At 42.9% G+C, this 25,499-nt stretch overlaps 1 protein-coding gene across 3 annotated transcripts in view; it reads left to right on the plus strand.

Moving 5' to 3' along the window:
• zc3h14 (zinc finger CCCH-type containing 14) overlaps window positions 1–25,499 on the plus strand; it is a 61,410-nt gene that overhangs the window by 26,228 nt on the left and 9,683 nt on the right. For 2 of the 3 annotated variants that reach the window (XM_077511093.1, XM_077511095.1), the window contains exons 1-4: window positions 823–966; window positions 3,908–4,144; window positions 6,193–6,422; window positions 17,596–17,697. In XM_077511093.1, coding sequence (XP_077367219.1) covers window positions 3,931–4,144; window positions 6,193–6,422; window positions 17,596–17,697 — 546 coding nt within the window. In that variant the 5' untranslated portion in view covers window positions 823–966; window positions 3,908–3,930. Of the gene's footprint in view, window positions 1–822; window positions 967–3,907; window positions 4,145–6,192; window positions 6,423–17,595; window positions 17,698–25,499 lie in introns of those variants that run through there. The other variant, XM_077511094.1, reaches the window with a different exon arrangement.

Raw genomic sequence — 25,499 nt, forward strand, 5'->3', positions numbered from 1 at the left:
CGCAGTCGTCAATGGGCGGTAGACGGAGTACACTACTAAACCGAGATATATCAGAAAAATCTAATTAGTTACACATTATTCATACTTTATTACATCCCACCACTGTCAATAAAGCAGTAAAGTTGTGCATTTAAACCACAAAATGTTCACCCAAACCTAATGAAAGTGTGCTAGCTTAGCCATAAACTTTCAAATAACTGCTACGTGAGCACGAAAAGGCGCGACAAATACCGTACAAAAAAAAGACAACTGTACCCTTAGTGTTTGATTTGTTTTTATTGTTTTTAACTTGGTTATTGCTTAAATTGCTGTATGTATAGTTGTTTTTATCATAGCATTCTGAGCGCTGTGAAACACCAAAAAGTCCACTAGCTTAATGCTAACATAATGTGAAGCACTGAAGGTGAGCTCACATGATTTAGCATTGATTTTCCACCATTATAAATGTTCAAATTGCTACTTTAGAGCATACAAGTAGAGCATACGGACAGATATTAGTGAGTTGGACACGTGATAGAAAATGTTTAAAATGCACATGTGAAAGACTAAATACATGAGGTTCTTTTTTTTTTAATGATTTATTAATGATTACGTGTTTTGTTAGTCAAAATAAACGGTTATTTCCGCGTTGTATAAGTTCCTCAAAAGGCAGGAAAGAAACGTAAAGAATGTATTTGACGGTGATGATCATTGTGATGTGTTTTTCGAAAACAGCCTGCGAGGCAGCATCTCTCTCTCCCCCCCTCCGCGCTCCGTGAGCTGTTAAGGGGTGTGCTCTTCAAGCGAGGCGGGCGGAGTCTCCAGGAAACTCAGGCAAAACACGCGCCCGGCGCCGCCTCTCGCCAAACGCACCACAAGCCGCGGTAAAGCGAGGAGCGGACCTTACGCGAGTGTTTTGGGAGAAAAAAGAATCGAGCCCACTAGGCAAGATACCACCCATTAGAACGGAAAGCGCTTTTACTGGCGGTGAGTTTCTTCACCCTTTTTTTTTTTTTTGGCGTGAATGTGGAAGAGTGACGCTGGCGGAGGGTGGAGGAAGGCGGCCAGCCTGCCGGGCATGCCCGGGCAAGAGTCGGGGGGCGACTGACTTAACCATTGAAGGGTTGATTGAACTATTCGAAATAAACAGTGATGCTGCTGTGTTATTGAAAATATAGGAGTTATGGATTTAGTTTCGCCAGGTTATGATGACCAAACGACCCCCTCCGTCGGGCAGCCCCCGTCCCACCCTCTATAAAGTCGTTTGTTTTTGTCATGGAAAGTTGTGAATTACGCTCATTCCAAGCTTTTTGTCTAGTTTAAAGTCACATAAGGACATTTTTTAGGTAAACTCGCCCGTATTAGTCGGACATATTTAACCTTTTTTTTTTCGTCCATTTAACCGTTAAAGGGGCGTAACGGGAAAAGTATCGAACTGGTGAAATGAGACAAAATGGCGAGTCGTGCTAAAAGTCGTTTACCTGGCCTTAATTATTCCAACGTTGTTAATGAAAGCGTATTAGTACATGTGGCGTTAATGTTAAGCGTCTTTTTTTGGTGGGGGTGTTGACGCCCCGAACAACCCCGGCATGAGTCTGCCTGCCGCGGGTTAAGACCCCGCAAGCTGCCGGCGGACCTCCTGTGCCAACTTATGAACCGCTTCAACTTGACAAATGAAGTGAATTCATGAAATTGTTGCGCATATTTAATTTTTTTTTTTTTTTTTTGCAACACAAGCGTGGTTCCGTCCGCTGCGCACAATTTCGACTTGAATCAGTTATGTTTATCAGTGTTGTGTCGTCTTGTTGTGATGTGCAGTGGGTCTTGAACCGCGCATGGAGAACAGCCCAGTGCACAGATGGAGCAGCAGAGGGAGACAGTCGATGCTTCAGCTTTGTGGTGGCTGGCAGGACTGCCCTCCTGCCCCTGGGGGCCACGCATGCCAAGCTTGTGAATTCTGATGATGCTCATTATGTGTCTGACACCATGGAGCAACCGGCCAGATTGCGTTCAGCATCGGGTTCGCGCATGCTAAACTTTCTGGATGCTCTCTTGGCTCAATTAAAGTCTCGCCAGTTTCACCGATTCTTCCTGCGATATCATTTGAACACTCATAGTCAGTCACTGTTTTTGATTCTTCTTTGCCTTGGTAAGGTCAACAGGGATAACTGGCCCCGGTTCCACTCACTTCAACACAATACCAGTTGAGAGTATCAAGTTTCAGCAGCCTCCGCGTTTATCAGTCAGCCCAACCCTGTTTGTCTGCACTTGCACAACAAAAGGAGACAGAAGATGGGAAAGAAAAAAAACAAATTGAGACAGATGAAGAGATTGCGGGTAGACAGTGAGGAAAGCGTGCTTGAACATTAGTGGAATGAGAGCCATCATCTCCTTATGAAACAGCGGTGGCGGCGGTGTGAGTCACTCGGTGGTTCTAGGCACAACTTTGGTTTCACCCGCTGCCGTTTTGTACACCTGCCAGCCAGCGAGTGAGCAGCCTATGGGAGATTACGAGGTGGAGCGAGTCAAGGGGAACGGAGCTTGTTGTTGTTGTCTTGCAGCTGTGGTGTGCATGAGGAAGCTAATCCACTTCGTGCTCAAGTGCACTTTCTTCCAAATGCAACACAGCAGACCGCAAAAGATGCTGGTGAAAAGATGTGGCAACATTGAAATTGAAATAATCCATTTCAGGATTAGACTTTCGCGTCATAATCAAATTATCAACCTTGCTGGGACTGTTTACACTAATATTAGAAAAAATAGAAGCAAAACAAAGAAACATTGGAAACTGAAATAAAACTATGAACCTTGCTAGAAATGTTTTAAGTAACATTTTCTATGAGTAAGAACTGAGTGTTTACGCAGTTGTGCTCGATCTAGAATGTAAGATGCATCCCCTCAAGTCTGCTTTTGAACTTTTATTTCCAGGTAAGGCAACTGAGAACAAATTCTCTTTGCAATGCCGACCTTGCTCCACAAAGCAAAGTAAAACAAAGCAATATCATAGACAAGAAACTGTACAGTTTGATATATTTACATTAAAGTGAATAAAATGTTGAAAACGGGCTAAAAACCTAGTGCAGCTATCATGTACAGTATCCCTCTAACTTTTTAAAAATATTTTGAGTTTTATTCTTTGCTGCAGGGTATTCTTGTCATTTGGGGCAGAAAATTGAAAAGCTCAACCAAAGGTAGTGCAGACTTTGGGATTGAAGAGTTTAATTGAAGTGCTAGAATGAAGAGTGGGGGTTGTGGTATGCATGGTGAGCAGAGAGCCAAGATAGGGTGGGGTCTTTCAAAGGAGTGTCAATATGTTCATATTCTTCTTAGTAGCCTGGACAGAGAATCATAACATGGCTGTCTGCGTGAGCTAGTTGCACAAGGGAGCTCGTCAACCTGGAGGCGTATTATCGGTTTCCGAGTTGCACAGCCTCGGAATTGTACGGTTCCGCTGCGAAGGGAGCAAAAAGGCACCTGTGTGGATGTTTTGGCTGGCGCTGAAATCACCACTTGGCGCGAACAGCTTGACGAAATGTGCCCGCTTGTGCAGCGTTTCTGGCCACCCACCACAGCCGCCCACACAGGGTCTTTCCATACATTCCGCCGGCACTCGTGAAAGGGATGAGCAACATATGAATCCACGCTAAGCCGCATGCCTACTTGTTTGTCTTTTAGCATTGCTTCACATAAGCATAAGCTTCTTACCAGGCATTACAGTGACTAATGATTTATTACCATTTATTGTTGACACACTGAGATCATTTTCCATCTGCCAGAGGGCAAAGTTTCCGCTGATAACACACGCCATGGTTTTCATTTCCTTTTTCTGTTTCCCCTCAAAACAAATCCCGCTCGTAGCGCGGTTTTGAAAGCACGTCACCGTGTCACACTTGGTTGACGTTTCTGCGTCGTGTGGCCTTGTCCGCAGGGAGTTTACCGCTGTGGCGTCCGATGGACGATGAGGAGGAGGACACGTCGCGGCCCATCTCGCAGCTCTGGGGAACGCCCTTCAGGGACCTCAAGTACGAAGAGCGGACCACGCAGATCGAAGCTCGCCGGACCCCCGTCGCCGAGCTCGCGCTTGCGCCGCGCCTCCACGACAACAACAACAGCATCAGCGCACTGGCGTGCACCTTGCAGATGCAGCATCGTGTACCCTTTCACGGTAAATTGTTGAGTTCAACACATACTGTAGCGTCAAGGGACCAAAAAACAAAACAAAAAAAACAACGGTAGACTTATCAGTTATCGGAATTTAATTCTGCCAAATATTGGAATAGGCATCAGCCTCAAAGCAATTGTTTGGGTCATATAGATACTCAAGATGGATGTATGCCATTCAGGGGCGTGGCCTACTAACTGCCATCAGCCACTGAAGTCAGGTTGATGGGTTAATCTGCGTGTGAGCAACTGGCAACTGATAAGCGCCTTACAAGTGTATTCATTTTGTATTTGTTTGACTTTTTGACAAGTTCAATAACATGGCAGAAAGTCACTCAACATGCGAGCGCATAACAGTACTTTTCATTGCTCAATTGTTTTCATTTCACCAAATGACGACGCATGTGAGGCTTGCGAACGGCACTATGCAAAAAAACAAGCAAGCAGTGGCTCATAACTTGTAAATGTCAGAAGTTGTGGCACTGCTAAGTCACGGTACTCCAATAGGAGGTCACCCAAGTGTAGACGATAAATGAATCAGCGCTCACTCGCCTTGAGGGCACATGCTGCAAACATCTCCCCCTTGTGTAAAAAATAAATAAAAATAAAAAATTCACGTGGAACTTTACTGGAAATTGTTTGCAATTTAACTTAATAATGTCGTCTTAATCTAATTACAAATAATTCAATTGAGCACTGAAGGGGAACCCTGGTTTGAGTCGCAATATATTTTCTCATAGAAAATCATTTTGACAATCTGTTCAATACTCATTTGTCATTAAAGTTAAGAGGGTTTTTTTTTACCCTCTTACCTTTTTAAAGGTTGCAGTCTGTTTACAAAAGGAATCAATGGCGTAACAAAAAAACAAAAAGAAAAACAAAACAAAATTGTGACAAATGTTGAGTGGGGAAAAAAAGCTCCTGGACTTGATGTCCTGCCCTTGAAAAACATCTGCTCATATCCCTTAATAGCTTTTGTGTCATGTAATGAAAGTGCGCTTGGCGTGGATGCATGTACTGTATACACAAACGTGCACTTAACCACACAAATAAATCTCCCCGTTGAACTTCTGTATTGTTTTACGGCATCCTAATCAAATCAGTGTGACATCAGCCAAAGTCAATTGAGCGGCCCGCGCGGCAGCGGCGCGTTTTGTTTGTTGACTCAGCGTCACGGTGCGAGTGCCATTGTTTCAGGTTGTCTGGCCGCCGTTAGCCCCGTCGCTCTCCATAATCTAAACCAGTAATGGATGTCATACCCTTGGCTGCGTTCCAATTTCACGCACACACGCATGCAAGGCGAACTAGGGAGGCATTCATTCAGCACATGACATGGAAAAAAAACAAAAAGTCAAAATTCCCATGGAGAGGCATGACTGCAGAAAGACACGCTGGAGGCGACGGGTAAACTCAGTGACATCGCCGGCGGACGGAAAGAAAGTTCACTGGGGCGCTAATGAGATGTTTTTTTGTCGATTTGCTTTCTTGAGTTGTCCTTAAGTGAGGTCAAACAATTCAGTTTCCATCCACTGGAGGATTACGTAAAACCTGTTTCAGAAAGAATAGCACAGTGCTAAACAGTGATACACTCTACAGTATAAAAATTTGGGTCAAAAATAACCTGAATTTGGTCAAAACAAGACCAAGCCAACTTTTTGGGTTATTCAATTGACGCAAAAATTGGGGTCAAATGAATAACCCATATAATTGGGTTGCTTTTTTGGGTTACTCACTTGAATCTTTTGACCCAACTTTTTTGGGTGAAATAACTTTTTGACCCAATTTAATTGGGTTATTCAATTATCCCAAAATGTTGGGTCAAATGAATACCCCCGACAAAACAACATTGAAGAATAAATCATAAATGACGTTTGGGTGGCGTTATCGTAAACGTGATATCCTTTCTTCCACCCTCACTCACATCTCACACCATCAAGAAGAGGTGGAGGTGTCATAAGTCAAGTCACCTCTGCAGTTGTGTTGTAAATTTGTTTGCCACCTGACGGTACACGTTTCGGACCCTCTCAGTACGCCCGATGCTTTCCTCCCTAGGCAACGCCGCGTTGCGCTCGCACTTCCCCGCGCAGTTCGAGCCCCTGGAAGACCGGGGAGCGAGGCGAGCCGCCGCGGCAGAGGAAGACAGGCGGCGGCGGGAGGAGGACGACAGGATGGCGGAGAGGCCCGGGCAGCAGCCGCAGGCGGCGGCGGTGAGCGTGGAGACCCAAATCGGGCAGAAGCTCCGGGAGATCGGAGACAAGTTCCAGCAGGATCACATCGATGTGGTAAGCAAGTAGACGGACACTCATTATATCCACCACAAACTATAAATAGGACTGAATTTACCAATATACAACTAAGAAACGTTCCTTGTAGTTCGAGTTAAACATCAGTGGCTTTTTCTTCCACTTCATAGTGTTACTCATTCACCTCATAAACTTCCATCATCATTCTACATACCTGACTGCCAGAGGTGTCAAATCCAGGTCCAGAAAGCAAAAACCCTGCCACCGTTTGGCTTTAGCCACAAGTGCTTCTACTCAACCGCTCGTTTACCTGCCGGTTGAGTAGATTGAGTCGACGCACCTGTGACTGAAGACAAACAGGAGAATGGTTTTTGAGTGTAAGGTAGCTAAACATGTCTCAATTCCACCAGTAAAAACTAGTGGTGTTCCACAAGTGTCAACTCACCATGAGTGTCAATATGACGATATTAGTAAGACGCATCATGCGCTGTAATTGCAGTCTATTTAATACCTAAAGTTGTTTGCCAGTAGCGTGTCACGAGGGCATTCCTTCCTTACAAAGGCACGCTGTACTGCGGTGACATTGCCACAAACCAGACCAGGCTGCGCACACGTTTCTATTGTATCTGTGTTTACAGTAACAATGGGGCGGAGATGTTTGCGAATGAACGCCGGCCCCAGATAAGTTGCTCACATGATCCGAAAGTTGGTTAATGAGTAACTGGAAAAGGACTCACGTTTCTCATCTGCCGCTTCTGTGTGCGTCTTGTTGACAACAAGGCGCGGCTACGCCAAAGAGACAAAGAGGAGGGAGGGATTGTTGGAAGAAAGATGGAGACCAAGATTGAGAAAGCAAAGCACGATCGTCTCCCTGTGCGTGTCGATGCGCTCGTCTAAAAATAACCTCCCGCTCACACACACGCAGTCAGCAAGATGACGACGAGTGGGCCACAATAGCTCACTTGTCCTGCCTCTCAAGTGTGCGCAGCCACAGCACCACAGATAAGAGCGCACATTGTCTCGCTTCGGCAGCAGCGGGCCTCGTCCTGCGCGGACGCTAATAGACGCTTCCCCGCCGAGAAGAACTTGTGCGCTCGCGTTCTTTCAGCGGCCTCTGCGTGGGTTTCTGTTTGTTTTCTGTACGTGATTCAGTTTGATCATAAAAAAACGTGCAACAATTGCCAAACTTTGGACACCCCTGATCTAGCCAGTGACGAGATTTTGGTGTTTAAATAAGCTCAGCGGAGGAGAATTAGGGCAATTAAGGACAATTAGTGTTCCCTTTAAGCAGCACCGCTTCAACTCAGTTGCGCGCGCCACTTTTGAATCAAATAGCCCGTGGCGGCGGCGGCAGCAGCTCGGCTGCTTGATGTGAGCAAGCGAGGAGATACTGGAGGTCGCTTACGCAACGCAATGCAACATTTTGAGCAGCGCTATCAGACGCCAGGCAGCAGTCGGCGCCTCCTTCGGGTTGTCTGCGACCCACCAGAGACGTTGTCAGAAGAGGGCTTTGCTTTGATTATTTGCTCGCAGGCTTCATTAATAAATGGGTACAGTAAATAAGAGAGCAAATCCTGCCGCGTTTAGTTGAAAAAAAATGTAATTAACAACAAAAAATGTTTATACCGTACAATAATTTATATTTATAGTCTGAATAGATGCATAAATAAATACATCATAACCTCAGTTTCCATGATTAGTTCCAGAAAACCTGACAAAGAACAGAATCATACAAAATCCAAAGTCAAAAACGTAAATCCAAGCAATCTTTCCCAGAAAATATTAATCAAAATACATTTTATCAAGAATAATGTTACGTAAAATTCTGTCGTGTTTCTCACCTTCTTCATCAAATTGTTGACATTCAAAACTTATTATTTTTATTATTGTTATTATTTACAACAATGCATCAACTAGCCCTCCCGAGCACTCGGACAAGTCGGTTTAGCATCATCCTGTAACAGGTAGCAACATCCTGTCAAAAGTCAGGCCTTCAAAGTAAAAGCAGCACGCGTTATTTGACCCCATGCTGGTTTACTTGGCAGTCGCACTCAGACATTTTGTGCTCATTTGAGTGCGACTGTTAACGTGCCCCAGGAAGTGGGGGTGAAGCTGTGTGCTTTTATTTTGAAGATTGAACTTTTGACAGGATCCACTGAGCCTTTATACTCGCTTGCTTGAGAAAAACACACATAGAAGTAGAAAAATTGGGACTGAATTTAGACTAGAAAAATAATTAAAAACCAACTAATGAGAAATAAGGCAATCTTGGATTCAAATCATCTAACCATGCATTTTCTGTACCACCTGTTCTCATATCACACAATAAAGTAGCAGTAATAACCATCCGCTAGATTAACTGGCCTGTTAATCACAAGTGAATATTGTAATCTTTGTAAAGTTTGAATTGGATGCGGTGAGATTGTACAGATTGCCGTGTCACAGACGCGTGGTGGCGTTCAGGAACCAGAGTAACTGGTTTCAGCGCACGTAGACGAACGCAAACATCACATCATCCTTTTGTTTTTCCACTTGGCAAGTTTTTTTGAGCAAAATTGTTTTTCTTTGTGCGTCTGCTCGCAGTTCCTGAGGCAGCAGAGACAAAACCTGCCCGCCTGGATGCGCCTCACCTTGGCCCTCTTTGGCCTCCTCTTCCCCAGGCCCCCCGCCGTCCCTCGTCTGAGGTGAGAGCACAGATGAAGGGCCCCGGGGCCGGTCCCGCCGTCAGGGGGTCCCCACACTGTCACGGGATCGGACTTTTTAGAGAAGGCACTGTAAGATGGAACACGGGTTTCGGATTTTTGATTTTTCTTTTGATGAAGAAGAGATACAGGAAGAAAATAAAACTCTGGTCACCGCTGGACGGAGGCTGATGACATTTTTTTTTTCCTCTCATATTTTTTCCCCCTTTTTCTTGTTGAAGAAGAAGAAGCCATTGAGTTTGAAGAGATATTTTGGAAATATGACTTGTAAGATGACCTATTTTGTACAGCTCTTTTTCTTTTTGTTTTGTTTTGTTCTTGGAAGTGGAACTCTCATCATCGGTCCCGGGAATGCCTTACGATTCTCTCCCGACACCATCGAGGAAGAAGACAAAGCGTGGACGGGGAAAAACCCGCCGCCACGCGTGTTGCTTTTTTTTTTGCTTGATTCCTCACGTCGAAGCCCTCGATTCCCTTTTTTGACTGTTTGGCTCCTTTGATCGCATTTTGATATGCGACCATCACCGCTGTCATCCACCAGCGCCTTCCACCGGCAGCCTACTTGAATCTCCTCCCATGTTACAACGTCAAGGCGGGCGGACATTTTTTTTTTGCCAGTGGCTGAGCGTGCAGTCAGGGAAACACGAAAAACAATCAAGACCACCGGGAAGCTTTTTGCTTCCCAAACTTCTCGGAACAATCTTTTGGAAGCGAGAGGATGAGCAATATTCCGAAAAACAAGCCGACACGGCTCGAAGCGGGGTACGCACATGCCGATGACCGATTTTTCAAAATGGGCGAGACATGACGAGAAACTAGTAACTGTAATTTATTAGCGGTGGTACCGCGACTGACCTTTGAGAGGCGCCATGGTGCTACAGGGTATCCGAACTGCTGAAAAATACAAAAGGAAAGATGAAGAAGAAGAACCTGCTTTCATGTCTGATTACGGTTACAAACTTTGATTCTCGACCCGACCGATTTGCGATCGTTGTAAATACCGAACAGATTTATTATTGTCATCCCCGATTATTTTTCCTCGCAGATTGCGGAGGAGAAAAAAAATAAAAAAATCACACCATAAGATAATCGCTCAGGATAATCTTTCACAAACATCTGACAATCAGGCAATGGTTACTTGGATTGCAAAAAATGCTCCAATTGCGGTAGGTTGTGTGTATCCCGCTTCATCCGATGATCTTTTTTTACCACTTGTTTGAGTTTGTGTTACGCAGATGATTTACACGCGCTTTCTTGTACACACGAACCAACTTTTGAGCAAGTTAGAACCACCGCCGGCATAGCAACGACAGCTTTTGTACAGTTTGTGAGCCGATTCGCCGACTACGGATGGGCATGATAACCCGTTGACGATTCCGGTGCGCTACCTCGTAACTAGCCAAGTTGGGCTAACAGCTCTTCAAATGTCTCATTAATATTCTGTTTGACCTCAAATTGCCACAGTTGGCCAATTGAAGCCCATGAAATGTATCATTTGTAGTTATTTGATGGTTTGAATCATCCCAAATTTTTGCGTTTTCCGTTTTCATCCAAATTTGTTTTCCGGAATGATGTCATTTTGCTTTGGAAGAAGTGGGCGCGCCCCCTGCTGGCTGTAAAAATATTAGTTAGTAAGTAAGTAAGGAAAACAGGGTGCCTCCAGATACAAGTTTACTCCGTTCCGTGACCACATTTGTGTTTTGTATCTCAAATCGTTTTCGGCTGCCATCTTGTGGTCTTAACTTTTTGCTTGTATCTCAAGTCCAAAACGCAGCTCGTATCAGGGGAAACTTAAGGCGCAGCTGTATTTCTGATTGCTTCATCAACCGAAATTTTATAAGCAATTACAAAAGTCTGCATTTAATGACAATATTTGGGAAGTTACTTTTTATATATATATATAATATTGGCTCAAGAAAATGCGGTCATCAGTGCCCATCCCTAATCGACGTAACAAGATGGATGTATTCTTTCACTCTCGTGATGAATCGGAACGTTTAAAGACACTGATGATTTCTTTCTTTGTCGTTTTGAATTTTCCAAGTGAGTACTCAGCAACCTGTTGCTTTTTTTTTTCTAATATTTTTTTTTTTCTTTTGTTGGACAAAGCGGAGACGTCCGCGTTCCGTTCTCCGATATCCACGTCGTTCGTTTCCTGCAAATACCGAACGCTGAGCCGATTTGGACTTTACGCTCGCTTTCCCTTTAGCCTAGCTTATCACGGCGTCGGGTTACTGAAATTCATTTTTGTTAATTTATTTCCTTATTTATTTTTTGGTGTATATTTGCTAGCTACAGCCGCTAGCCGGGTGTGTTGTACAGTCATACTTGTCGTCGTTGATGTGCGTTGAGCCGTGCGCTGGAGGCGGGGCCTGTATGGCGAGGTGGCACTCAAGCGGGGCGGGGTCACCTTATCCCATCCCATCCGGGGGCCATTTTGACTTTTTGAAATTCCTCACAGGGTTATACCAAATTATCGCAGTGACAATTTCTTTCTACTAATATTTCAACTTTATTCTCATATCACAACTTGACTTATATGTCTGTTTTGCTCTGTAATATCTTTATTTTTTATTTTTGAAAAAAAAAAAAGTCGGGTTTCATTCTCATTGGATGGAAATGTTTTTCCCGGTAATATTAGGTATGCATTTTTTTTTTTTTTTTTTTTAAGAGAGATATATGCTTTTACCTCATAGAATTTAGATATATTTTGTTTTTGTAACATTACCACTTTATTTTGTATTCCTGCATAATTCTACATTTTTATTGGCATAAAATGTGTTACTTTTCGTTTATTTAGTATAAATTAAGATTTCTAAAAAATATCAGAAGGCTCAACTACATTTTCCACTTGACTCTGACATTACAACTTCATTCTAAATTTGAAAAACAATTCTTCTAAAACAGTTTTTTGTATTTACTTTAATTATACAACATTATGTAATACTGTACCACAATTTTATTTTCATGAAATATCCCCCCCCCCAAAAAAAAAAAAATGTTAGTACACTATTACAGCTTTATTGGCGTAATGTTTTTTTAAGCATGAAATTTCAACATCATTCTTGTAGTTTTCCAACTTTGTTGTAATATTGCGTTTTCAGAATTTTTTCCTTTTTGTAATTTTTTGTTTTTGTTTATTTTCTAACTGTATAATATGACTAATCTCATAAAATTCGACCTTCTTCCCCATTATACTAGTTCTTAAAATTGTAATATAACCTAAATCGTGTACTATTTTTGTCATTTTTCCTTATGAAATTACAACTTTGACCTTGTTGCAGATTTTTTCTTAATTCGTAATTTCATTTATTTAAGTAAATTGATTTTGATCGCAGTACGTATTTAATTAATAATGATATTTTTTTTCCCAATTTTTATTGGGTTATTTGTAATGTCAGCAAAAAAAAACGGAGAATCAAAGTGGAAATGTTATGAGATTGAATCCATACGGAGCTTCCGACAGACTTGAAGTAAAACTTGATTTTTTTTTTTTTTGGGCCCCCGCATGGCAGGATGCCCCTCCCCCTCCTCCGAAACTAAAGCCATGTGCCTGGCGCACGTTCTGCCGAGTCGCGGCAAACTCGACAGACAATCAAAATGTACGAAAACGTGCCTTGTGCGGAACACAACGTAACTGCTAGCGCCGCCGCCGTCGTTTTGGGATCGGCGGGCGCCACGAGGCACGGGCGACTTTTTTTCGCCAAACTTTTTGAGTGTTTGCTCTCAACATGCACTGTACAAACAAACAAACAAATGTTGTTGTTGTTTTCTTTTTCTACTCCCGTGCTGAACTCGCGCCTGTTTTTGTAAGACGCTGGACCAGGAGGGAAGGAGTCACCACCGGTGCCCAGTATTAATTATATCGCGTACTCTTCTTTAAGTTGAGCCTTCAGTGTCTTCTCTTCATTTGACTTTGGGAGAACGAGTGCATCGAAAACTGCTGTCAAGTGCTGTGATTTCGTGATTTCGTTGTTTTTTTTTTTTCATTTTATATTGGATATGAATTTGACACAATTTGTATTGAGGGTTTTTCAATTTTTCTAACGTCAAAAGAGCAAACCAAACCACTCGGATGCTCTTTTTTTTTTCTACGGCGGATTTTTTCAATGTTGTGTTGTTTTTTGTTTTTTTATATAGATATCTGAAAACATTTTGTGTCACTCTCAGTTCAAGGGCTTTTTTTCAATCGATGTAAATGGACTTAATTAAAAAAAAAAAAAAATGCATGTCCGACATTCCTGATAAGAAGAGAGAAAAAAACCCAATCTGTATCTTAAAGGCTTTTTTTGAATGTAATTGAAGGGAGAAGGAAAGAACGAACATGTGATCTCTGTCCGTGCATCAACTGAACAGTGGAGCCTCTTTTCTTTATTATTTTATTTCCGGGTTTGTTTTTGTGTGTTTTATTTTATTTTTTATTTTTTATTTCCTTGGCGTTCCAAAGTGGTCTGAAGGATTTCACAGTGCGAGGCGAAGTTTTGCGAGGCCCAGTCCAGATGTAGCAGTTTGTTGTTTCCTCGGAGCGCCGGCTGGCGCGTCGGTCGCCATTTTGTTTTCTCGTGCAATATGCTGTACATAAGAGCTTGGCTCTGCGCAATCTTACAATCTCTTCATTTCTTCTCTTGTTCAATGGGTACTTTTTGCTGTTTTGTTTTGTTTTTTTCATTAAAAACTTTATGGACAACTGAAAGTTGAGCCTCCAGTTTATTCTTGTACATTATGACTTGAAACAAAGCAAATACATTCTCAGAATGTCTGCTGGCACAGCCCCTTTAGAGCGCCTCGTTGTCTTCCGTGAATGTGTGCACATAAACATATTATATATATATATTTAAAAAAAAAAAGAAAAAAAAAAGTCCCTCACGGCAAACAGCCAGCATGTGGACAGGGGCTTCATGCTGGAGTTTTGGCTTTAGAGTGCCTCGTCGTCCTGGCGTGCAAAAGTCCCGCGATGACACCCGTGTGATGCAGTCCAGCCACCACACTTTAAGCGAATATATTTCCGTGGCTCAAACGTGTCGCTACATGTAAACGTAGGAAGATGATTGACAGTTTGAGTGGGCGTGGTTTCACATTCAGTGGACACGCCCACAGCATTTTGACAGTGCAGATGATTTTGGAGCCACCATCTCTTTCTTTGGCGTTCAAATTTAGCAGGGTAGTTAACAACTCTTCTTTGTGGTGTCAAATTTACGAGACATTTATTTTCACTCGACAAGAAGTTTTTATGGTGTCATGGCCCATAATGCAATGCTAACATATCCACAAAGTGAGTTTGGGCCCCACAATGGAGCTCCTGTGACTTTCTGCCGGTAGCTGAAGAGAAAGCCTTGTCCCTCCCCCGAGACCATCGGCAAATGCACACAAGTATGCGTTTGTGTGCGTGTGCATGTCCTGAGGGAGAGGAAAAAAAAAAAAAACGGGGGAGGGTGGGGGTGTATTGAGGTTGTGCTTGGCTCAGCGCTTTTTCACACAGCGCCTCAACAAAGGCGTGTGTGTTCTTGGGTGCACTCATCGGGGAGACGCCCTCGTGATACGCTGGCCGCTGCCTATCTCCTTCACTATTCAACTTTTTCTTCTTTTTTTTCTTGTTGTTGAATGTAGGTTATTTTCAGTGCTTGTGTTGTGTTCGTGCGTGACCTGACAGGTGTGTTGGTGTGTGAGAAGTGATGACATTTCAATGATCGCCTTGCAGGGAGAGTGAAAAAAGTCACATACTTTTTTACAATACTTTTTTACTTTTACTTTTTTAAGTTTTAATGCAATACTCTTTGATACATTATCTTTTTCACATGAAATGGAAATGTGTTGTTTTGGAAAATATAGCTTCTACTGTTAATTAAACTCTGACCCCCCCCCCCCCCCCCCCCCCCAATAAAAAAAAAATAAATCTTCCTAATATTATCACATTTTATTTTAAATATGACAATTTTTAGAATATCAAAATATACATTTTATTTCATGAGAAGTCTAACTTTTGTTGTAAAGTTACAACAGTTTTACTAAATATGACATTTTCCCCCAAAATATGATTTAGTACCTTATTCTTGAAAATTTCAATTTTTTCCCAATATAAATTCAACTATATAAATATCGTAAGTTCAAAATGTGTTCTTTTCTAGTGATTTTTTTCTCATAATAGGAAAGTTTTTTTTTTTTACATTATTATTATATCTTAGTGTGTTATTTTAATAACTACTCTGATTTTATATTTGTCATGATAATAATTTTAAAACAAGATATTTTCAACATAATGACATTTTAAAAAAATGAAAGTTTTTCCAAAATATATTTGTTTTCTCTTAAAAAAAATATTTTTTGATTCAACTTTAACATGAATTTTGGAAAATTTGACAATTTGGATGAGTTGTTTTTTTTATTTTTATTTTTTTTTTATTTACATGTGTCTCCGTATTTGCCAAAGTAGTCATTAATGGGGGACAAAATGTCAAGTGGAAGAGATGATGCGCACTTTGTCGGCATGATCCATGAGGCGCATCCTGGCAGGAAGTTAGCTAAAAGCATTTTTGCTGCAGCTGCTGGAAGAGCCTCACTTCCTTCACTTCCTGTCTTCCTCTCGCCACCCAAAGACCAACACAAAGCGACGTCACATCATTACACATTAGGAAATAACGCCATTAAAACAACAATCAGGATGTTAGACGTTGACTTCACCACTCCAGCCTGAAATATTGTTCCACTCCGGTCCTGTAGGTGGCGATAAGGCAATATAATGCAGTAAAATACACGAGAAGAAATCAAGCAGATTATTTAACTATTCTTAACTACCAGTATTTGTTTTTTGTTGTTTCTCTGTCGGTCTGTTGAAATGTTTTCATATGAAACCGGTTTGTGGTGCAATCTATACTAGCATAGCAACTGTTAGCATTTGATCTATTCATTTTGTATACCGCTTCCTGAAAGGGCAGGATGTAAAATCCTTATGATCTGCCATAGCGCTGTCCTCACGTAGCATAGCCATCTGTTAGCATGCTAGCATAGCCTACCTCTATCTTAGGCTAAAACATTCCCAAACAAACAGTCTTGCTTGCTAGCATTTTGGCTTTTGTCTACTTGTCTAATGGATGTGCGCGCGATTGCTTTCACTTGATTTACAAAGCTCATTATTCACTACCGCTACACGCCAATTAGCGTAATTAACTGAACCTCACACACGCCTCGGCTTGTTGCGTCACCGGGCGCTGATGTCACCGCTTCTCGTGTCAAACAACGTGAAGAACGTCGATCGTCGTCATCGCGAGACAGACGCTCGTAAATAAAAAAAACCTGACCCGGCTGGAGAAGACGTAAACAACAAGTGCAGAAACAAATTTAGTATGACACATATCTGGATTACTAATTAATTATAGTAATTAATGACATTGGCCATGCTAGTCATTACATGAGTTTACTTGCCGTAGCGAGAGGCGACAGCACCGGCGGCCATCTTACGTTGCCGCTCGCTAAGCTCTCCTAACTTTGAGATGATTTCTTCCGCGGCATTTTCACATTCTTTTCTGTGTCTACTTTCTTTCTTTGTCTTTACTTTTTGAGTCGAATGTTTAGTGTGGACGTTCGTTGAGGGATTCTTGCCCCCGTTGACCCGTTGGGGCGCTCATGTGTCGACGCTCCCGTCCAGTTGCCGCTCTCTTCAGCACGCGGGGGGGTTGAAGGGTTGGGGGCATTGTTTTATATGTTAACACGGCCATCCCGCTGCGGTAAAAATAGCCCCAGCGCTCTATTCTCTACCAGCAGCCGGCTCGGCCAAAAACAATATTTGGACATGGCAGCAGATGTCCGCAAACAAGCGAGGTAGGTTTGGGGGGTGCTTATTCTGCACTGACCCCAGAGAGAAACGAGTGGAGGGAGCGCATGCGAGATTTATAGAAGACGAGGAGTCTCGCAGTTCATATAAACTGGCTGACTTTTATGCGTCTGCCGTCGTTTACGGCACCTTTCCATTCATTTAAGGGCTCGCAAGTCTCGTTTGACTGCAGCCGCCTTTTATTGACCCGCGCTGAAACATAGAAGAGAAAAATTGTTTTCTCAAGAACAATTCTTGTATAAATGTTCTGCCAACAGTATGTGCAGACGACTTTTTGGGGGATACAAGCAACATTATGTCATGTGGATAATTCTTCACACACAAAAAATGAGAGAGTTAGCTTGTTAGCATGCTAACAAACTTTGCAAAACGCCATAGACAAGCTAGCAAGAAGCATGCACTGTATGTGGCGTTGTCGAGGAACAAATATTTGAACACAAAACGATTTATATTACTGCACGTCGATCCACCATTTGCGTTCAAAAGTGTGTTGCTTAAAAAGTACATGGATGCTATTTGTTAGCCTGTATGCTAATGTGTGTTAGTAATACAGCAATGCTTGTTTTAAAGTGCTTTATAAATAAAGTTGAGTTGAGTTGAGCATTAACTACGGTGCTTTATATCGCGCAGCTGTGGAATATGAAACATGAATATGAATTTCAGCTGTTTTTATCCATCTTAGAGGGCGGCCATTTTGCCAACTTGCTGTCGACTGAAAATGACATCACGGGTGATTGGCCGGCTCAGCTTGGGAACATCACGTGACCAAACCCCCCGAAAACAGGTGAGCTGTGATTGATTGGTTGGCCGTGGTTTTCAAAATAGAATAAATGAAAGCGCTAATATCGGCTGATTAAATCTGCTGTGTGATCCGATTAATCGGTCATTCCCTAAAAAAATAAAATAAAATAAAAAATGCAAACTGAATTTGGGCACCACATTTTTGTCTGTAGGATTTCTGAGATTGCCACTGGATGAAAAAAAAATGGAATGACAAGATGTCTCCAATCCCTAAACGGCAAACGTGGAAAAAAAAAAAACAAAGCTTGTTTTTGCGCTCGTCACCAAACGGAACCGGCTCAACCTGTCGGGGAGCACTCGGTGCTGTCGGACACTTTGCTTTTGTTACCCGACCGACACGCTACTGACACACTTTCGCCTCCCAAGTTCAAACAATGTTGTTTGTGCGTGTCCTTCCGCGCGCCCGCATCGGGTCTTTCTGCGCTTGAAGGCGTCCATCTTCAGCCATCAGCCATCTTTTAGACGTTTGCTTGATATTATAAGACTGCACATTCTTTAAAAAAAAAAATAAACTAATCAATTACCAATGATATGATTTTCCTTCATGAGTCTACTGACCCCAAATAATTACACAACAGTCGACAGAGACGAACGAAATGCAAAACAAAAACAAAATATAACACAAAATGGAGGCGAAATATGAGTCATCAGACAAGACATTTTATTATTTGGGCGCTCGTCCCATACAAAACCCACACGCTTGGTATTGTCTCCTTCACCGCAACAAAATCTCCATAAATCACACCAGCGAATGCGTCGACTCTCGTAAAAAAAAACAACAAAAAAACAAAACAAAAAAACGACGCGTCCTGTCAGACAACGCTGGCGCGTGTTGATGATGTCATCCAGTTAAAAGTTGCCGTAGCACAAATTGTTCTCGTTTCGCAAATGTCGCTTACTCATCAAAAAGAGTCATCGTTTTCACAGTCAACCCACCACTCGCTCTGCTCGCCATAATTAGCATTACTTCCCCTCGAGATCAAAAAAGTAAAAAAAAAAACAAAAACGTGGAACTGCCAATTTGGAGTAAACATTTTTGACTGGCGTGTACGTTCGGCATCTTAAAATCAAGTGAGCAGCGAGCCCGTTAAAGCCGGCTTGCTTGCTCAGCAGTCCAGCGGGAGAACGTCGAAAGTGTGTTTGGCTTTCGCGCAGCCTGACTGATGACATCCAGCTGCTCACACACGTACGCACGATCATAAAGACACAATGCAGCAGCTTTATCTTATCTTGACAGATGCTGATTTGTTTTGAGTGTTTACAGCAATTAAATGCAGTGGCGGGCCGTAATACATCACAGCGGTATTAGCGGAGCAGCCAGCACATTGAGTTTTTTTTTTTGTTTTTTTGTTTTTTTCTCTCATATTGTTAGCGGTTAGCTTGTATGCTTCACAGTTATTAAGTTAATTAGTGTGTTTCTCTGTTTAGTATTTTCTTACTTAAGCGGCCTGTGATAAAGGTGGACCAGCCTGGACGCTAATTAGCATTAGCATGAATGCTAACGTGGCTGTAAATAGTTTTGTTAAATTAAACTACACGAAGTAAAGTGTTAGTGTAAACACATACATAGTTTTGTTAAATTAAAGTAAGGTAAGTCATGTGTTAGCATAACCACATACAAACTTTCGCTAGCTGTAGGGTGGCATGTCATGGGTACAAATTTTTCCATACTCTGCTTTACATTAGTAGCGCTCATAGAAACAATTAACAATATTTCATTCACAGTAAAAGAAAGTGTTTTAAAGTCAAGTTATATGTATATGCTTATATGAGAAATTTGGGGAAATTAGCATTAGCATCAATGCTAACATTATCACCAGTGAATTGTTGGGTGGACACTGACTCTGCTTTCACTTTGAAACGACCTTTAAAATCAATTCACTGGGACTTTGCTATATTGTTGTGGTTAAAAAAAAAGATAAGAAAAACAACCTGAAAACAATGTGGTTTTTTTTCTGCGCCTTTGTCCAAAAACACGGGTGGATATCCTGTTTTTTTTTGTTTTTTTCCAGAGCCCACTCGTCCCAAAATAGAGCAGCGGCGTGCCAAGCGAGGTTATCTGCGCTCTTATCGCATCCCAGAATGTTTGCTAGCAGGCTGCCGCGCAAAGCCATCGCATGCCTGCATTGCGCAACACCTTAAGTTCTAATAATACATATGCGACATTGGTAATGCAGCAATTATCACTCCTGGGTGGATCTCATGTTTTTTTTCGTCACAAATTGTTTTTTTATTTTCTATAAATATTTTTTATATTTGAAGTCAGAAAAAAAGTGCACTGTATCGGTATCGGTATCGATACAAGTATCGACACAAGTATCGACACAAGTATCGACACAAGTATCGACATCCTTCTTGATACCTGTTTTGGTTTATTTGATTATGGATAACAGTTTTTTTTTGTTTTTTTTGCTCAGTATCCGTCCTTACTAGCCATTAGCTGGATTAGCTGCTTTGTCGCGATAAACACAATCTCATGGCGACAACATGTGCTTCACTTGCACAACCGCTACGCAAGCTGTGTCAACAAAACACGCACACACAGGCGCATGCAGCGCATTACTTGGCAACAATCCCGCGCGCGCGCTTATCGACGCACACATTTGTGGCGGTATGCGACGAGTAAGCTCATAACGAGCAGCTGCTCGTGTGCACGCCCTAACGCCGCAAGTAAAGCCACGCTCCGCGGATTCCAGGCGTGCGCTCCCACCCGGGCAAAATTGGGACGTTATATATGGGGGTGTGCGGGGGGGCAGCGTGCACTTGCGCCCCAGGGTCAAATTGAAAGGTCGTGTCAGGGATGGTGAGCGCTGAAATTCCGTCTTCGGCTTTGGAAGGGCGTCCAATCGCGTGCGTTCCGCTGCGTTCAAGGGTGTCTTTTGTGGCGGGATTACGGAGCGTTTGACTCGTAATCCTCGGCGCGGTTTGACTTTTGCGTTTTGCTCCGCTGACGTTGGCCTTGCCGGCAACAAGTGCACCACGAGTGTCTGAGAAAGGAAAGGTCATTGTACAAGGTGCAACAAAATAAGCAATTTGTATTTTGCGCCTCTTACGTCGTGGGTCAAAATGACCCACTATCACGTTCAGGCACCCAAAAATAGCAACAAAAATTGCAGAAATGAACGTTAATCATCACTAATAGCAAGTGCAAGTGTTTATATTTTTAAATTACTATCGACAACATTCCTTGAAAATCACAATGGCCCATCACTGGAGCGCTAGCAGACCCTAACCTAAACCTCTAACCCTAATCCCCAACTCCGAACCCTACCAGCCAACCGTAACACTCTACACAGACTGTCAGTATCAGGTGAAGCAGAAAATCCTGCGTTTGCTTGACTCGTTTTGTTTTTCTTGCCTGCTTTGGCGTCTTTCAAACGGGAACGCCACGTAACAGTCTTGATTGTGTTTTGCCCGTTGACGCCAACAAAGCACACGGAGTGAACGCCCACAGACGCGGTCGAAACGGCCCGGCGGCTTTAGCGACGTAAACAACGGCCACTTGAATGTTTTGCAGCCGCGAACGTACGCTCGCCACGCTCAGCGGCGGGCGGGGAGATGAGGGGGGGGGTCAAGGTCAGGCGGGCCCCAGCGAGCGAAAGCGAGCGGGCGGCGAAAGACGAGCACCTGTCGGGCCAACTGTCGAGGACAGACGGCCGTGGGAAAAATGGCTGCGCTGCCATGCCAGCTAAATTTACCGCGCGCTGGACGTGCCAAATGCTTCTGTGAGACAACGCAGCGAAATGACTTTTTAACCTGCGACATGATTATTATTATTTTTTTTAACACGACAGCCCATTGACTATCATTGTGGCAACTACAAACGTAAACATGAAGGCTGTATTTGTAAATATTCCCATTTCTTATTGCATAAATAGTATCTATCTATCTAGTTTCCATCCATCTAGCTTCCATCCATCCATCCATCCATCCATCCATCTAGCTTCCATCCATCCATCCATCCATCCATCTAGCTTCCATCCATCCATCCATCCATCCATCCATCCATCTAGCTTCCATCCATCCATCCATCCATCCATCCATCCATCCATCCATCCATCCATCCATCTATCCGTTGTAGTTTTGACTTTTCACAAAAACATTCTTTAATATTATTTATATTAATCATGAATAAATTGTTTGAGTGAATATTCTATTTTTTTAAAAATCAAACTATATTTAAATTATGTATTATTATTTTTAATTTTTTTACGACATCTATAGTTACAATAATTGTCAATGAAATGCTAAATTATATAATATATTAATAATATATTTGACAACGATAGTGAGGATTCCTGTTTTAAAATTTATTTATATCTGGATTAAATATAAAATGAAAGTATATTTTGATTCAACGTTAGGCAAAAAAGAAAAAAAAAAGACAAAAAAAATGTATTTTTTTTTTTTAACTAAGAATATCAGGATATTAGCAGTTACAAAGTAAGATCAGAGATTTGAGTCCACTATTTACTTTTTTGTCTTTTGTGTCCTTCTTCTTTGTTCCGGGCCCGTCTATTTACAAAAGATGAGTCAACGTGTTCCTTTTGGTAGCGTGGAGGTGACAAATTTGAGTCAGACAAAAGCGATGGCGACAAACACTGGAGAGCTTGAATGATTATGAAAATTGTTGTCCACAAAGGTGCCAAAGACGCGGACATGCGAGGCGGCGAGAGGAAAAGGGCTTTTGTTTTTTTGGCATGCGTGGAAGAACCCCAGATGGACTCCAGCAGGCTTCGCTCGCGACACGCACGCACGCACGCACGCACGCTCGGAGGCAAGCGAGGTCACCCCGGGACACGCTCGCGATAAATCCACTGTGACGGCAAGTCTCTTCTCAAAAAAGTGGCGCCTCCCAGCAGGCTTCATCTCACGCCATCGGAAAGCGTCGCGTGATCAATTAGTTCTGAGAAGTGACACCTTTCCAGGCTGGTATCGCCAATACCGATGAAGTGAGACCACACTTTATCATAACCGGTAGCTACCAAGTCGTGCAGCAATTTGCGAGTCGGGGACTCAAGTCACATGACTTGACTCCAGTCGGACTCAAGTCGGCAATTCTAGGACTTGCGACTTACAGCAGGGGTTGAACGCACTCACTTCTCGACACACGGATGTTGGTCAGGAGACTGGGGGAGTGCTGCAGCCAAGGAGAGACTGTGGAGCACAGTTTAGCTAACGCTAGCATTTGTGGACGGGTTTTCTATTCTTACTAGCCATGTAGTGATATAAACAAAGGTGGATGATGAGAGTCTCCTGTAGTTTTTTTTTCCTCAGAGAATGATGGAGTGCTGCAGCAAAGTGGAGACTGTGGAACACAGCTAAGCTAACATTAGCATTTGTGCTGTTTTTTTTGTTTTTCTGCTATTAATACTCGCAATGTATGTATGGATCCAAAGGCAGATAACAAATGTCTCCTGTAGCTCCTTCTCATAGACTGTGGGAGCTCTGCAGCCAAGTGGAGACTGTGGAGCACAGCTAAGCTAACATTAGCATTTGTGCTGTTTTTTTTGTTTTTCTGCTATTAATACTCGCAATGTATGTATGGATCCAAAGGCAGATAACAAATGTCTCCTGTAGTTCCTTCTCATAGACTGTGGGAGCGCTGCAGCCAAGTAGAGACTGTGGAGCACAGTTTAGCTAACGCTAGCATTTGTGGGGGCGGTTTTCTGTTATTATTACTAGCCATGTAGTGATATATACAAAGGTGGATGATGACAGTGTCCTGTAGTTTTTTTCTCATGGAATGATGGAGTGATGCAGCAAAGTGGAGACTGTGGAGCACAGCTAAAATAATATGAGCATTTGTTTTTTTGTTTTTCTGCTATTAATACTCGCAATGTATGTATGGATCCAAAGGCAGATAACAAATGTCTCCTGTAGCTCCTTCTCATAGACTGTGGGAGCGCTGCAGCCAAGTGGAGACTGTGGAGCACAGCTCAGCTAACATTAGCATTTATGTTTTTTGTTATTGTTGTTATTAATAGCCATACAACTATACGTCCAAAGGCAGATGATGAGGGTCTCTTGTAGTTCCTACTCGGAGACTAAGGAAGCGCTGCAGCCAAGTAGAGACTGCGGATCACAGCTAAGCAAATGTGTATATTTGTGTCTGTCATACGTATCTGTGCAACCCCAAATGTTCTATTGACAAATATTCTTCCAAGCAAGTCATGAGCCGCATGATGTCTGCCCAGGCTGACGTGCAGACAGGCTGGCAAATAGACTCATGCAAATGTGGAGGCGCAAATTCAACAACACGTTTGCCGCCGTGCGTGTTTACCGCACGTCTGGAACGAGCTCGACGTCTCCGTCGTTATAGAAGAAGCAAAGACGACGGGGGGGGAAAAAAAATAACAGGCGGCAGCAGCCATAGCGACAAAGGAGGACCTGGCCGCGGCCTGTCACCTTCGCAGCGTGCTGATTGGTGGACGGCGTGAGCTTTGTTGCCGTGTGGACGGAAGAGAGGCGGGCGGGCGGGCGAGCGAGCGTTGCCGTGGACGCAGCAGCTATCTCAGCAGTACTGTCAGGAAGGATTTACACCAGCAGACTCGGAGCTGATCTTTATGCTTCTGACACCCAGTGTGTGTGCGTGCGTCCGCTGTAAAAAAAAAAAAAAAAAAAAAAAATAATTGCATTTAGTGAGTGCTTTTCATGTGCGCTTGAATTGACAGCCATTCCCATAATTGGATGATTAAACCCACCTTGTCTGCACAAGATTCAACTCAGCACAGTTTTCCACTCTGCTTTTTTTCCTCACTTCAAATGAAAGGCGACGAGTGATTTGAAAGCTCATCGAGATGACAGGACGAGCCTATCGGTTGTTTAAATGTAACATCAGCGGGATTTAAAAAAATGAGAACTAACTGAAACTACATGTTAGCATCAAGCTAGCTTAATGCTAACATGTAATGTAAAAACAGCGAAGGATGAACCTCACGAGAACAACACGGCACTTCCTGGTTCACGGAGTTCACTTTGTGTTTTTCATCTACTCAAAGCATGTTTGAAGTTTTCGACAACTCTGTTCCTCATCATTTAGCACCCCTGATCAACAGACGAGGGTTTGGTTGAGATAAGCCTGGCGTACGTTCGGTGTCGTGTGTCCGGCAGCTTTATTCCACGCTGCGAAGTCCGCGCAAAGGTAATTAATCTGGAAGCCCCCCCCCCGGCGGAGAGGGGGGGGTGGGGGGGGGGGTTTGCTCCCTACTCCCGGTGCACTGCATAGATAATTAGAGCTTCAGGCTTTTGGGGGTGGGGGGGGCGAAGAGTAGAGGGCAATGAACGTGGTGAAAGACGAGCTTTTAACGACGGACTGAAAAGCCTTTTTTTGTTTGTTTGTTTGTTTTGTTTTTAATTGAAGCAGCTGCCTTTTGAGTAATGGCCACTGGAATACTGTTACAATTCTCTTTGGGTTACGGAACACACACACAGACAAATTAGTGACTGTGGCTCTCCTTTCCCACATGTGAGGGCATTACAGTGCCTCAACTGCTGAAAGAAGTTAGTAAATTATACTTCACTCATTCACTCGCAGCCATTTTCACTGATGCAGCCCCCTTTCGCTCCCGACTAGATTTTTGACTGATTTTGGAAGGCCCACAGAATATTGTGTTCTATTACTATAAAAACATGGAACCTTCAAAAAGAAAGATTAAAGTCTCTTGTTTCATCAGGAAAAAAAGTATATTTGTATCTGTTTCCAATTGGCAGCAATTATTATTCACATTCCTGGTGAAAACACTGGCAAAAAGAGCTAGTTGCAATATGGCCCTGACTGATCTC

The sequence above is a fragment of the Festucalex cinctus genome, chromosome 21, assembly GCF_051991245.1.
Source record: "Festucalex cinctus isolate MCC-2025b chromosome 21, RoL_Fcin_1.0, whole genome shotgun sequence".
Taxonomy (NCBI): Eukaryota; Metazoa; Chordata; class Actinopteri; order Syngnathiformes; family Syngnathidae; genus Festucalex; species Festucalex cinctus.